The 13,701-nt window shown below is 41.0% G+C and overlaps 1 protein-coding gene and 1 long non-coding RNA gene across 3 annotated transcripts in view; both read right to left on the bottom strand.

Annotated features, from left to right (window-relative positions):
* Positions 1–8,897, bottom strand: part of EEFSEC (eukaryotic elongation factor, selenocysteine-tRNA specific) — a 129,015-nt gene extending 120,118 nt beyond the window's left edge. For both annotated transcript variants that reach the window (XM_064453771.1, XM_064453772.1), the window contains exon 1: positions 8,321–8,897. In XM_064453771.1, coding sequence (XP_064309841.1) covers positions 8,321–8,882 — 562 coding nt within the window. In that variant the 5' untranslated portion in view covers positions 8,883–8,897. The remainder of the gene's footprint in view (positions 1–8,320) is intronic.
* On the bottom strand, positions 2,879–8,314 carry LOC135313823 (uncharacterized). Its single transcript, XR_010373317.1, has 2 exons — positions 7,107–8,314; positions 2,879–3,319 (listed from the first exon to the last, which is right to left on the bottom strand). It is a non-coding gene; the product is annotated as an uncharacterized LOC135313823 (long non-coding RNA).
* Positions 8,898–13,701: the final 4,804 nt, after the last annotated feature.

Genomic DNA, 13,701 nt, shown 5'->3' with positions numbered 1-13,701 from the left:
TTCCACTATTCACTAACTCATTCTGCTGGTACATTCAACATATATATATAATTTGTTTGTTTGGTCACAACCACCGCTACAGCTGGTAATGTTCATAATTACAATCCAACAGAATTAATCAGCTCAAGTTTGAAACAGAGACTGTAATTCAACTTGGAAGACAACACTAACCATTCCATGTTCACTTGAAGAGATTAGATAGGCCATGCAAGAACATTTTGGTAGAATAACTGATAAGGAGATGGGAAATAAGAATTATTGGTATTTATTTAGCCTGCAACGCTTTTTGGAAGCAAACCGTTTAAAGGAAGCACTTCAGAATGCCTATTTAATCTGAATTTTAGAGATAGCACAGAGAATATTTTCTCACAAAATGCACGGTATCTTTGCAATCATAGCCCTCGTACGAGCTGTTCAAGTCTTTCTTTGCTGGAGCTCTCACTCAATTTTGCTCTGCTATGAGCTGTGACCCACAGAACACAATGCATTCAAGAATCCAGCTGGAAATCACCACCGCAGAACATCTGTCCTTGCTCTTCAGCTTGCCAGGCCAACCTTAGGGTTCCCAAACAGAAAAGAACTAGCTGCCACACACAGAAACAACTTTTTATTCCACTTAACCGACTTTAACAATGGCAATGCGGGGGTTTGGTTTGCTCGCTTAGCTAGATCTGCTTTACAATTATAACTTAGATTTTTCCCTCTGCATTTTGTTTTTCTAGGGGTTTTGATAAACAGTACTTTAAAAGAGTCATCCAAGGATTTGCGTTATTACTTCTAGTACAAAATACCCCAGAGAAACAGATTAAGGAATCTAAGTTCATGGCTCCACCAAGCTAGACTAGCTATTAAAAGTGGGTTCTATACATAAGCAACGTATCATTAACTTATATCTAGCATCTACTAGTTGAAGACAACTTCTAAATCAAGCTGTAGAACAAATACAGAGAACCTTATTAAGCTAGTTTGTTAATTAGTAGACTACTGAATTGCTAAATTGGACTATTTAGCAAGCAAACATATGCATCAGTAAAAATACTACTTTGAAAAATGTGCTTTAAATTTCTTTTGACAAAGGTAATTCTAACTATGAACATGCTTCATATTTTACAGTAAGTTTTTCTAGACTTTATGCAGCTATTTATAATACTTCACTACATTAGCTGATATTTAAAAACATCTAAAAGTGAATTATTAAAGCTTGACCACTCTCCCAAACAGCTTACAAAATAATTTCAACCAAGGAGAAACATGAAGCAAAAGTGAAATGAAAGGGCATGTGGTTATTTGATGAATGCCTGTACACAGTATGATGGAACAAAGAAATGCTGTTTTTAAATCAATAGGAAGAATGATCAAACAGACTTAGCACCATTACAGCACTTGGTTATTATGTTTTTCTGAGAAGCTGTCAAGTTTTTGTGTCAAATAATGAAGTGTGAATTAGCACAATTTTGTTGTATACAAGCAAGAATGCACACAACTACTCAAAAGCTTTCTAGAAAAATTATCCTATATTAGCAAGAGAATTTAACATTCAAACAAGGGTCAAGAAAGCCACTCCAGTTTACAATCTAAGATTGAGAATTCAATTATAAATCACATCTTCAGAACAAGACAGATTTTTTTTTTTAAGTGAACACAGGAAACAGTACATTTCTGACAGCATTCTAACAAGAATTAGAAGATAATATGATTATTCACTATAATTTCTGAGATCAGAAGGCTATGGCTCTCTTGCTCCTTTTAAACTTTTCAACCCATAAAAGGAAAGGAAGACACTTCCTGCTTTGCTCTCTAATATTACTTAAGAGTTGTGTATAGTTTAGGAGCTTGTTGAACCTGTGTAACTTTAATAGGGAAATCAGCTTCAAGTCAAAAAAAGCAGAGGAGGGCATAGAATAGAAATCGTAGCAGCCAAGCAGGCTAGTCTGTCACATCACTCAAAAAACATTAATACAGAAATGAGAAGCAAATCATAATAAAGTTAGAACCATTAAAGTTATGGTAGATAGAAAAAAATTCCACATGAAGACCACTCTTTTAAAGTGCCCCAGTACACACAGAGAAAAACAAGTTTCATTCTACTCTTAATCTCACACAACAAATCCCATATAGCAGAGGTGGTTCAAAACTGATTTAGTACAACCACCCTGCTTTTTCTCAATTATTAAATAACATGGGAAAACAGTGAAAGAAATAAAATAATATTGTACAATGAATTCCATGGTTTCACATCACCAATTGCTTTACTGGTTAAACTAGATAAGCTTTCCATAAACACATAACAAAACACCCAGCCCTTTCTATGTGATGAAAAGTCATACTGCTCACATGCACCTTCAGTTGTTTCATCCCACCTGTGTTACTTGCATCTCATGTAATGTGTAAGACAACACCTCATACGCTTTTATTCCTTAAGGTGTAAAAAGAACTATCCAAATGGTAGATTAAATAAGACTAACCTTCCTTAAAAACACAGAGGGTTTTTTCCCTAGGAATGGGAAAGTTAAGCCACAGTTGTGTTCCAAGTCTTCTACTTAATTCTGTTTCAATTCAAAGTAAGGTCACTCCATCCATGCTGACCTGCTACCCTATGTACTTATCATTAAGATCCTACATTGTAAGCAAATACTGCCCTCTTGTGCACTGTAATATCCAGCAGACAAAGTTGCACTTTGAGGGCTGGGGAGAGGGGGAGAGCAGCAATATTTTTATACCAGCTGACTTTTCTTTATGCGTAGCTCCTTAATTAAATAAGTGGCTTTCATTTTAAAATGCCAGTAAAAATACTCCTTTAATTTGTCAGGCAACTATGAGGCACCAGCTAAATTAAAGTGAATTAAAAAGACACTATTTCAATTTCAAGAGAAAAGTGTTTTCATTTACAGGAATAAAGTTTATTTATTTGCAGTTTTAATACAAAGCAATGTCAGCAATTTGCAAGCCCCATGAACCCAGTAAGTTTAATAGTGTTTAGAAAACATTCACATTAGTGCTAGTTGAATTCTCTTGGCCCATGAGTACTTCAATAACATCAATCACTACATAAAGGCTCATGAATATGAATTACATTTGTCCACCAGAATAAGGTTCATTATTATGTTATTCTCATTTCAAGCTGGCAGCCGAAGTCCTTAAGACCCTCCAGTGACTTTTGTCTGACCAGAATGGTATCCACTGGACAACACAAGGCACTCTCTCCTCCAGAGGAGATGTTTCCCTTCAAAATGTGCACACAACAGCAAGAGGCCTCCACATAAATTTAAGTCATCCATATATATGCTCTACAACTGCAAAATTCTACCTGTTCTCTCACCTGGAATGGAAAAAAAACCAAGAACTGTCATATCTTCACAAAATGTCAACAAGCAAAAGTTGACACTGTCAGGTGTATTTTCATGACAATAATGCAAAGGTAACCCTGAGCTTACAAATAGTCTTAAAAGCTTACAAAAAACTCGGCAAAAAAACTGATCTCTGATAAAAATACTTTTTCTTTATGCTATGTTAGCCTTACAAATAATCTGCATCTGACTGAATTTGAATGCTGGTAGCAATACCACATTTCCCTCGATCTCCCAAGACTGTTTACATTGTACTTATTTGCACCAGCAAGACATGCTTTTGCTATGCTCATTTCCCCCTCCCCAAGCTCTTGTGCAAGTTCAAAAGTCTTGGCCCCTCCAATGTATCAGGTATGAATTAATACCCTTCCTTAACAGAACACAGCAGCAAAGTGGAAACAGACACTTGCAAAGCAGTTTTCTTTGAAAGGAACTGCAGGGACAAATGGTGACAATGAAGCCCTAGTTATGAAGTAGAAGGGTCAAAGGTTCAGACAGGCATAAGGATTACAAAACTACAAGTTTGTCAGAATTCCCCCCCCCAGGTTTAGACAACCAGGGTCAAGCAGCAGCTTTCCAACTAAAACCCTATAAGGATACTCTGTCCTTTGGACTTCATAGGGGGAAAAAAAAGACAACTTTCTTTTTCAGAAGTTTTTTAAAGGACTCATCTCAAAATCAAACAGATAAAGGGCATCTGACAACAGCTCACCTAAAACAAACACTGTGGTATCCCTTCACTGCATGTGTGTGGGGAAAGCTAGGATGAGGTAATCATGTTCTTCTGTATTAGTGTGCTGACCCTTTGTAGGGCATGAAATTAACCATCAGCAAGTAAAAAAATCTGCTACTGGTTAAACTACTTTGCTACACAAAGTGGTCTTAAAATGAAATATGGGGATTGAATTTCTTCTGGCAGATTAACTCATATAACCTCTCTGCAGGCATCCCTTACTGCTGAACTCATTTGAGAAACCATTCCAGACCCTACTGGATGCACAGGTCTGTGACAAACAAATGTAAAACCAACTCTTATTTTACTTTGGTGACAATAACATCAGCTTTGTGGAAGATCAGAGAGCTGAAATTTAACAAAAGAACAGAACCAAAAAAAAAAAAAAAGCCTGCGGCAGGAACTACCCCACTCAGTGCAAAATTTTAACAAGACACCACTCCAAATCTCTGTTGCAATAGAAGAAAGCACAAATGATAAAAATAGGAGTATTGCATTTTGCGGTCATTCCTTCAGTGCAGAAAGCAAGCATAAGACTGATGTGGGTACTTCTTACTGCTTGTGGCAAGCTAAAGAATTGACCCTTAAAATTCAGTTATTCTGATTTGTTTTCTCTGTTTAGCAAATCAACTACAAATGCTATACAGTATTTGTTGCATTGCTTGATACATGACAGACAAGATCCTGCTAGAGCACAGAAAAAGTTTTGAAATTCTTGTAAAATAAAGAGTTTTGTTCTTGCTGTTCAACAGAATACAACAAAAAGAAATACATGGCACAGTCCAAGCCATACAGCTATCCACAATAACCTAATACCTTCCTGCCACATCAGACACACAAGGGTCTGCTGTTGAAGAATAAACCAGTATGGTTTAAATACAAGTGAAAGCCACGATGTAGTAAGTCAAGTGCCCATCATTTATTCCATTCCAGCCTTGACTATCACCTTCCAGCTAAAACTTTAAGAAAGCATTTTGGGTGGAACTGTCAACAACGTTTCCAATTCCCAGCATGCAGGTTAAAAAAATATTCTTTTGATTTAGCATTTGATATGTTTTGTTTTCAAGGACAAGCTTTGCAAGAAAAATGTAGCCACACAGAATGAAATATGACTTCCATTTTCCATTCCATTTGGTTACTGCTCAAATATTCTGCATTCATTTAATCCTAAGGTATTGTCTCTAAATAAGCATCTTGTGAGTGACTGTGAAGTATTTGCAAGGTCAAGCGCTACCTGGCATCGCATGACAAAAATGCAATACTAGATTCAGCCATGAAAACATCCACTTCAAGAATTAGCTAGATACTATTTACCATTCAACATTCTTTAACATATTTCTGTATCATTTAATCTGTAAGCAGATTTATCAGCTCTGTACAGCAAAGGAATTAATCCTTAGAGCACTCTGGGAGCACAGAAAATATGACAGAGAGGATGGAACCAGACTAGATGATAGCCTGGGACGCCACTGATGAAAATGGTGCTCTGGAAGAGAAGACCTAAGACAAAAAGAAAAGACTACTGGCTTCCTTTGTGAAGCCAATAAGAAGCTCCTCAGAAGGAACCCCTTGAGCTAGTCGCCTCATGGGAGACCTGACTGAATACTGCTGGTGCTATCCAGCCATAGCAGACGGCACTTCCATAAGATGGCGTCACTCAAGGGGGGCCAACTAGTTTACACCACCTTCAACGAAGAGAGAGCTTCAAACAATTAGAACATGCAATAATATATTTTCAGACCTGTAACTTCTACTGCAAAAGCTGCATGCACATGACTAACATACAAGAAGGCTGCTTCAGAGCCCTCTGCTGTCATTCCACCTCTGATTCTTCACATCCAGCTGCCCTTCCCACAGCCCTCCAATCTAGTTTTTCTGTAGGCTAACTCACATCTACAGCTATCACAAGACTTAATTTCTGAAGAGTTGTATTTTAAAGGGGTGAGAGAAATCTGAGATAAAGAATAATCACAGAAAGATAAAGTACTTTGCACTTATGTTTTATTTTAAAACCTTATATACAGAAAATCTGTAGTACAGGGAAATCATAGATTCCATCAAAAAGAAAGAAGTAGTAGCACTCCTGTTTGCAAAGAAAATGCTTGGAATGATGAACCTGAACGCTCACGATTAGGAAGCAGACGAAAACAATCTAAATTTTTGAAGTATCATTATCTAGGAGGCCTGGCTTTCCATTTCTGAAGACCTGGAAAAGTTCGCAATATTTAAATACTGACACAGAAACACTGAAGGATGTATCCTGTTACATGATATATACTATACTTCAGTTTCACCAAACCGTACTAAAACTCTAAGCACCTAAATAGTCCCACAGGCACAGATCAGGTTTTATCACCAAGGTTTCACCTTTTAAACCTGGTTGTTAAAAAAAAAAAAGCATCCACTATCAAGATACATGTACGCTATAAAGCAGAAAACTGAAATTACTAACTTTTTTAATTAAGTATTAACACAACACTGCATTTTCTCTACAACTATTTCTTAATACATAGAACTGCAGTAAGTCACACTAACCAAATGCTTTCACTAAGATAAACTGGTAAAACTGGAACTGAGTTTGATATGCTTATGTGTCTAAATCACTACCTGTGAAGAATCATTTTTGCTGGAAAGAAAACTCTAGCATGCCATCTAGCCTAGACCACTGTCCACATCTTTTCTTCTCCCAGTATGGCTTATCAATAAGGAAATCTGAATAAGTTATTCAACCAGTGTGGACAGCTGTAACTAAATGCTTTGAAGGTCTTAATAAAAATTATAGGAAGCAACAAGAAGTCTATTTATTAAACAGTCACCCCAGATAACTGTTAAAGTGATTAAAAAAAAAGCTGGTTTTCCAAGTTTTCCCATGTCCTCTTCATGAGGAAGTTTACCCCACTCATATTAGTTGTTTCTGGCAGAAAGGAACGCCTAACTACAAGTCACTCTTCAGTACATCCACGAAAAGTTACCACTAGCCAAAGTAAACTTGGTTCTTTAGAAAACAATCAGGTGCACATGATTACTTGAGAATGACAGCTGACTGTAGAGTACAGAAGATGACTGAGATCACAGGTTTCTCAAATTCAGCATACAGCCGCTCCTCCCTTGCAGCTGTAGAGCACACATTAACAGTACAGAGCACTTTACTGCTGGTGAAATTGAGAGATAAGTAAACATTTATTATCCTATCCAGAAGAAATACAAAGCATACAGTGCAGTAACTGCTAACACCACTTACAAATAATACATCTATCCAAAAGAGTGTTAATTCATACATTATGAGAAGTAACTTGGTCTGAACTTCAGTCTAGATGAAAAGAAACATACACTGCATTACAGAACTACCACCCAGTTGCCACTAAAGAGACACCAGCAGAGAAAACACATAGGAACTGCTTTCAGAGCCCCCTGTAGCTGCAGTTCATCAACCTGTGACTACTTTAAACCACCTGCATCTGCAACTCCATTATACCCTTAACCAAGCACCAACCACCTCTTAACTCTTTTTACAAGAGATGGAAGGGGGAGATGTTACTTCTCATAGAACAAGGTGAACTAATTTAAAACGAGCTCTAACACAATGCAGATTGTAGATGATATCAGAAGGTTAAAAACTAAGATGTAAAGTTACTAAAACCCGCAGAATTACTTCTAAACCAAAGATTACCACGTTAGAACCCCCCAGTCTCTCCAAGACAAAAGGCTGGCACGCCCACGACCAGCAAGTACAGCACAGCTCTCAGCCACAGGGAATATCAAACTCTGACACCCTTAACGAGTGAGAACATTGAAATTAATATTGCCCTTAAACACCACAAACAAGGTCTCCACACAGACTTTTTTTTCAAGTAAGTGTAAGAAAACCGAGCAGGCCTAACCGTTTAAAGAGCACACAAAGACTTCACGTTTACAAACTGCTTTTCTACGAGAACTGCTATTTTATTTGAGGGGCAATTACAGAGAAGTGTAACAAAGTCACGAGGCCCGTGAAAAACCCGACACCCCACCCAGGCCTTCCCCGGAGGGGGCACGGCCAGGCGGAGACCCGGGGCCCTGCCTAGCACCCCAGCGAAGCTCCCGGCACAGGCAAGCCGAGCGGGCAGGACCAGCCCCGCTCGCTCGGCCGCGGGCAGCCGGCGCCAGGGCGCTCCGGGACGGCCCCGCGGCGCGGCGGCACCCCGGCGGGGGCCTCTCCGCCCCCGGGGCGGGCAGGGCCGCCGCCCCCGCTCCCCCTTACCGCCGATGATGGTGCGGATGAGGGAGGCGTGCCCCGGGCAGTCGACCAGCGTGAACTGGAGCTCGCCGGGTCCCGGGCCCAGCTGCGGCGGCAGGGCGGTGCGCAGGCAGGAGAAGCCCAGGTCCAGCGTGATGCCCCGCGCCCGGCTCTGCGGCGCCCGGTCGAAGGCGGCGGTGGAGCCGGTGGTGCTCAGCGCCCGCGCCAGCGCCGTCTTCCCGCTGTCGATGTGGCCCAGGACGCCCACGTTCACGTTGAGAACGCGGGGCGCAGCGGGCCCGGCGGCCATGACGGCGCTGCACCCGGCCGGTCCGTCCCAACAGCGCCCCTGCAGCAACGCGGGGCCCGCCGCCGCCGTTCCGCCCGCCGCCGCCGCCCCGGGTGGCAGGAGAGCGGCTCCCTGCCCCGCCACGGCTGCAGTCGGGAGGAACACGCAGTCCCAGAGAAATGCAGCCAGCCCGCGCGGGGAGCGGCTCCACCGCACATCGCGGGCACCCACCTCCACAGGCGTGGCGGCAAAGCCTGCCAAAACACGCATTAGGAGTGTTGCGTTAACAGCACGCATGCTGAAGGGTGACCCAGAAAGGCAGAAGATTGGCCAAATTCATCGCTGTTCATATATAGGGGGTGCAGGGAGGACAAACCACCCAGCCCAGGCTCACCTCTCAGCACCTGCTTGCGCGTTTCGTACACTGCCTGCACACCGCCTCCGCCCAGCCTGGTCTCCAAGCCACCTCATCTAGGAGAATCATAGGATGTCCTGAGTCGTAAGGGACCAGCAAGGATCGAATCCAACTCCCGTCCCTGCACAGGACAACCCCAAAATTCACACCATGTGTCTAAGGGCATTGTCCAAAATCTTCTTGAATGTTGTCAGGCTCGGTGCTGTGACTGCCTCCCTGGGGAGCCTGTTCCAGTGCTCCACCACCCTCTGGGTGAAGAGCCTTTTCCTATCATCCAACCTAAACCTCCTCTGGCACATCTTCCTGCCATTCTCTCGGGTCCTGTCATTGGTCACCAGAGAGGAGAGATCAGCATCTGTCCCTCCTCCCCACCTTGTGAGGAAGCTGTAGACCACGATGAGGTCTGCCCTCAGTGTCCTCTTCCCCAGGCTGAATAAACCAAGTGACTTTAGCCACTCCTCATATGGTTTCTCCTCTAAACCCTTCACCAACTTCATGACCCTACTCTGGACACTCTCTAGTAGCTTTGTGCCCTTAATGGTGCACAGAGTACTCGGAGTGAGGCAATTAGAGCAGTTGGCTTTGATGGCCACACACCCAACAGCTGGTGCCCCCTCCCCAGGTGTGCACCTGGGGCTCCTCAGGGCCAGGCCTCATTGCAGGAGCAGGGAGCCAAGAGCACTGGCTGCAGAAAGCCCCTGAGGAAGGGGTTATTGTAATTGCCCCTGTGGCACTGGCACTTTGTTCTCATCTTGCCCACACTAATTAGTCACTGTAGGGCTGCTTGCTGTCACAGCACACCTTCATTCTGCCTGCAAGGACACCCCCACCCCGGTGCTGCTGGAAGTATGGTGCTGAGATTTTATTTCAAAGTTGTGCAGACATTGCAAATTCATATGAAAAAGCAGGTCAAGATTTGAATCATTTGCTTTTCTTATGCTTAATCACCAATTTCTGGTTTTGCATAATTAATTTCCCTGTAAAAGTATACTTATGCTGTACTGGATGCTTCCTAAAAATCATACCTTTAATTGATTAAGAATAATCAAGATTATTAACAGTGACAGACAGCTGTCCTGCAAGCCAACAAAAAAACCCCAAACAAACCAAGAAACAACACATAGATGAGCATTGGGGAAGCTAAGGACAGGAGCACATTTCACTGGTTTAAATCGCTTGGCTTTACTGACAACCCAGGATGCACAAAGGGCCAAATGCATTACGTGATACAGCTTAACACATGTGCTCTGCATTTTCCATAGTGACTACTAAGTAGTCCTAAGCACCACTTCAAATTATATCAGCTATTTACAAGCCAAAAAAATAATGCATTATGGACCTCCCATGGGTGCCCAAGTAAACTAGACTTGCACTATATTCTACAGAGTTTTTTATTGGAAAGCAGTGCTGTTGTGTTTTTGCTCTCCCTATGCAGCCATATACATTGCTAATAGTATTCAGCATTCACGTCTGAATAACTAATGAATGAGCCAGAAGTGTAAGATGACTTGCCTAAGGTTATTGTCAGCATCATGGATTGAGTTTTTAGCCTTTGACTCCAAACTCCAGGCTTTTTATTACAAAGAAAGTTGCTTCATACAATAACACTTTCAATATGAAAGAGTTTGCAGAGCTTTAAAGCTGGGTACAGATTACCCCTCCTTCCCAAACACACAGAAGTCAAGATGACAGAATCAATGATTCAGTGACAGGGAAAAAAAAATGGTCGTTCCTAGCACTCAGTGCTATTTGAGGGACAACTATCTCCCTGAAGGAAAGAAACAAACTCACAAGGAGTACTGCCAATGCACTGAACTAGTCTGGTTAATCAGCTTCTTGAGCAGAACAGTTCAGCTTGATGGGACCTCTGTCATGGGAGCCAAATTAAGCATAATGTCATTTTTCAGACCAAGTTCCCAGACTTTGAATAGTTTCCTGTTAAGTCATAAGGCTCATGTACACTTCATTGCCCCGAACGTCTCAATCTATTATATCAATACATACTTGCAAAGTGAAAGGAAAGTATACATCTATTCCCACAAGAGAAGGCCCTGCACAGTTATAATCCACACAGATATCCCTGTATTGTATTACCTACCATTTAATTTTTCTTTTAGCATTAATTATTAGATGAGTTCAGAAAGAAGAGATGGAAAAAGGTCTGATTCCTAACCAGAAGGGGCATTATCCAAAAGTCCTCCCAAAACATCTAAGATAACTGCCATTTTCAACAAGTTTTGACAAAGTATAAGAGGTCTAAAAGCTTCTAAAACTCTTGTGAAAACTGGGAACGAGATAAAGGAGGACCCGATTTCAATGCCCACAGTGTAAGAGACTACCGCAAGAGCTCAGGTGTGACCCATTTTGCTTGGGCTGCCAACTTACCAATGAAACAGAGCTGCATTTTTCTTAGAAATAGCTAGAGGGATACTGGATAGAACTCATGGGACAAGGAAAAAAAACCTCTTTTTGCTAGGGAGATGTAAGGAAGGAAGATAAAAATCCATAGGAAAATTTATTTAATTCCACCACTCACATAAAAATGTAAGGCAAGAAATGGTAGCATTTCTTTTATAACTTTATACTCATGAGTGATCTGCAAGAAGGGGTGTCACTTAGAAATGCGGGTTTGTTGTTACTTTTCTTCCTTTAGGCACAGAAAAGACTTGCAACTCTCTAGACAGGGAAGGCAGTTGTCCTTTTACAGTGGGAAGGAGGGGGGAAAAAAACAAACCAAAAAAACACAAACATGTACATTTGGTACAATGTCTACTGTTTTATTGTTACCACTCTGAACGTGCCTCAGTCACCAGGATTGGAGTCCGTGGATCTGATTTTGCAACATATCACTTGAAGGCACAGCTCTTTGCAAGACCAGGGTGTACGTGGTACCTGGGTAATGAATACACTTATGTCACCAATGTCAAGGAGGATAAATCTGATAAATCGAGGAATAAGCACATTTAGTTTTTAGAGAGGTCCATTTTGTTAGCTTACAAAGTTTTGAAATGAATCTTAACAAATGCCATCTCTTAATTTCAAAATCTAATTAATCACTCCTATTGCTTTGATGAAGAGTAGGAAAAACCTTTCAGCTTCTTTTGCAGGAAACAAAAGAACAGCCCCCATCACCTCCCTCCGCCACACTCACAGAAGTCTTGATATTACTAAGATGGAGAGAGGAACATGGCAAAATGAAAAGATCCCAACTTCTCCAGATTTTTCTATATCCCTCATGAAGCAAGTAGTTCATAGCATTTAGCTGTTTTCCTTGTTTTCTCCTTAATATACCATTCCCCTTCCCAGTCGCCCTCTCCTCTACTGAATTTCTTCCTTAAAAAGTGTTCACTTTAATTGCTAAAGTTTAGGGACTCATGGGAGAAAGAGCAGGAAGTCAGACTTCTGGGATAGGGTAAAAATGTAAAGGTCATTCACACACTCTCACACACGTACTCTCCCTCATTCCAAAAATAATACACTATTTGACAGTTTCAGGATTTAGCATGTCCCACTGAAATTTGAAAGCTTATGTGAAACTAGGCTATGTCCTGTAACCTCAAACATTTAGTCTAGGAAAACAGCTCTCAAGTCTCCAGCTCCCACATAGGGTATCGCATGACGTCTGTGCCAAATAGGAAACCTCAAACGGGGGGCAGAATGTTGGTAAAATGAGTTGATTAAACCTGGGGAATAACAGTTCAGACTGTTAGTGACAGGTGTTATTTATTCTGGTTAACTGGCTAGTGAAATATTAAATTATACCAAAGAATCTATAACATGAGATGGGCAGAATGGTTGAACAACCTACTTATGTTCCATCTGGTGGCATGGACAAAGGAGAAAGGTGCCTCATGCTTTTCAATGAAATTATTTTACCCTCCCCCTCTAACGTGTTAACTCCTCAAAAGTCACAAAAATAATTGAAAGGTTCAACATTTCCTCATACTGCTGCATCATAACACATCAGACATCAATTATAAAAGATCATTTAAGCTATTTAAGTTCAATTCTAAATTTACCAGTAGTTCTACTCCTACTCTGCTCTTTCTGGGAATAAACAATTAATCCTGTGTGGTCTAGAGGATTATTGTTTGTTTTCCCTCACCCAAATGTACTCTTCTCCCCCTCTTTAACTGCAACTTCAGTACGATGCTCAAAGAACATATGGAATGAGTAAAACAATCAATACAATGAGATTGTAAACCCTGTTAAGTAATAGTAACTTGAGCAAGTAAGAGGCAGAAGCCAGCTTCCCATCTATCAAGCAACAGATTGCTTACTGGCTCCTTCTTGTATTGAAGTATCCTCTTCTACTGCAAATACAAACCCAAACAATTTTCATAACAATTTCTGCAGGTCAATGCTAAAATTGTACCTTCATCATAGCAGTAGATTTTAATTCACTGAAGAGCAATGGTCACTAGCAGACTGAAGTTTTAGGCGCTACTCCAATTCTATTTTTGAGACATCATATTGCAGTAGAAAAACAATTAACACTTCTGTTTGTTACCCACTTTTGTCAGGAAAAATCTCTAATTGAATTAGTATTTCTAAAATTAAAGAACTTCATGTAGTATATCTCATTTTTACATATACGGAATATTTCTATCCTTCTAAGTTATAACAAAGATTAACAGCAGTGCTCTATTCCTGCTGTCTACATGCCTATATATTGAATTTCACCAAAAAGAAAAATAGCAA

Source organism: Phalacrocorax carbo, chromosome 6, assembly GCF_963921805.1.
Source record: "Phalacrocorax carbo chromosome 6, bPhaCar2.1, whole genome shotgun sequence".
Lineage (NCBI taxonomy): Eukaryota > Metazoa > Chordata > Aves > Suliformes > Phalacrocoracidae > Phalacrocorax > Phalacrocorax carbo.
Note: the sequence above shows the minus strand (reverse complement) of the source record. Positions and strands in the feature narration are given on the sequence as shown.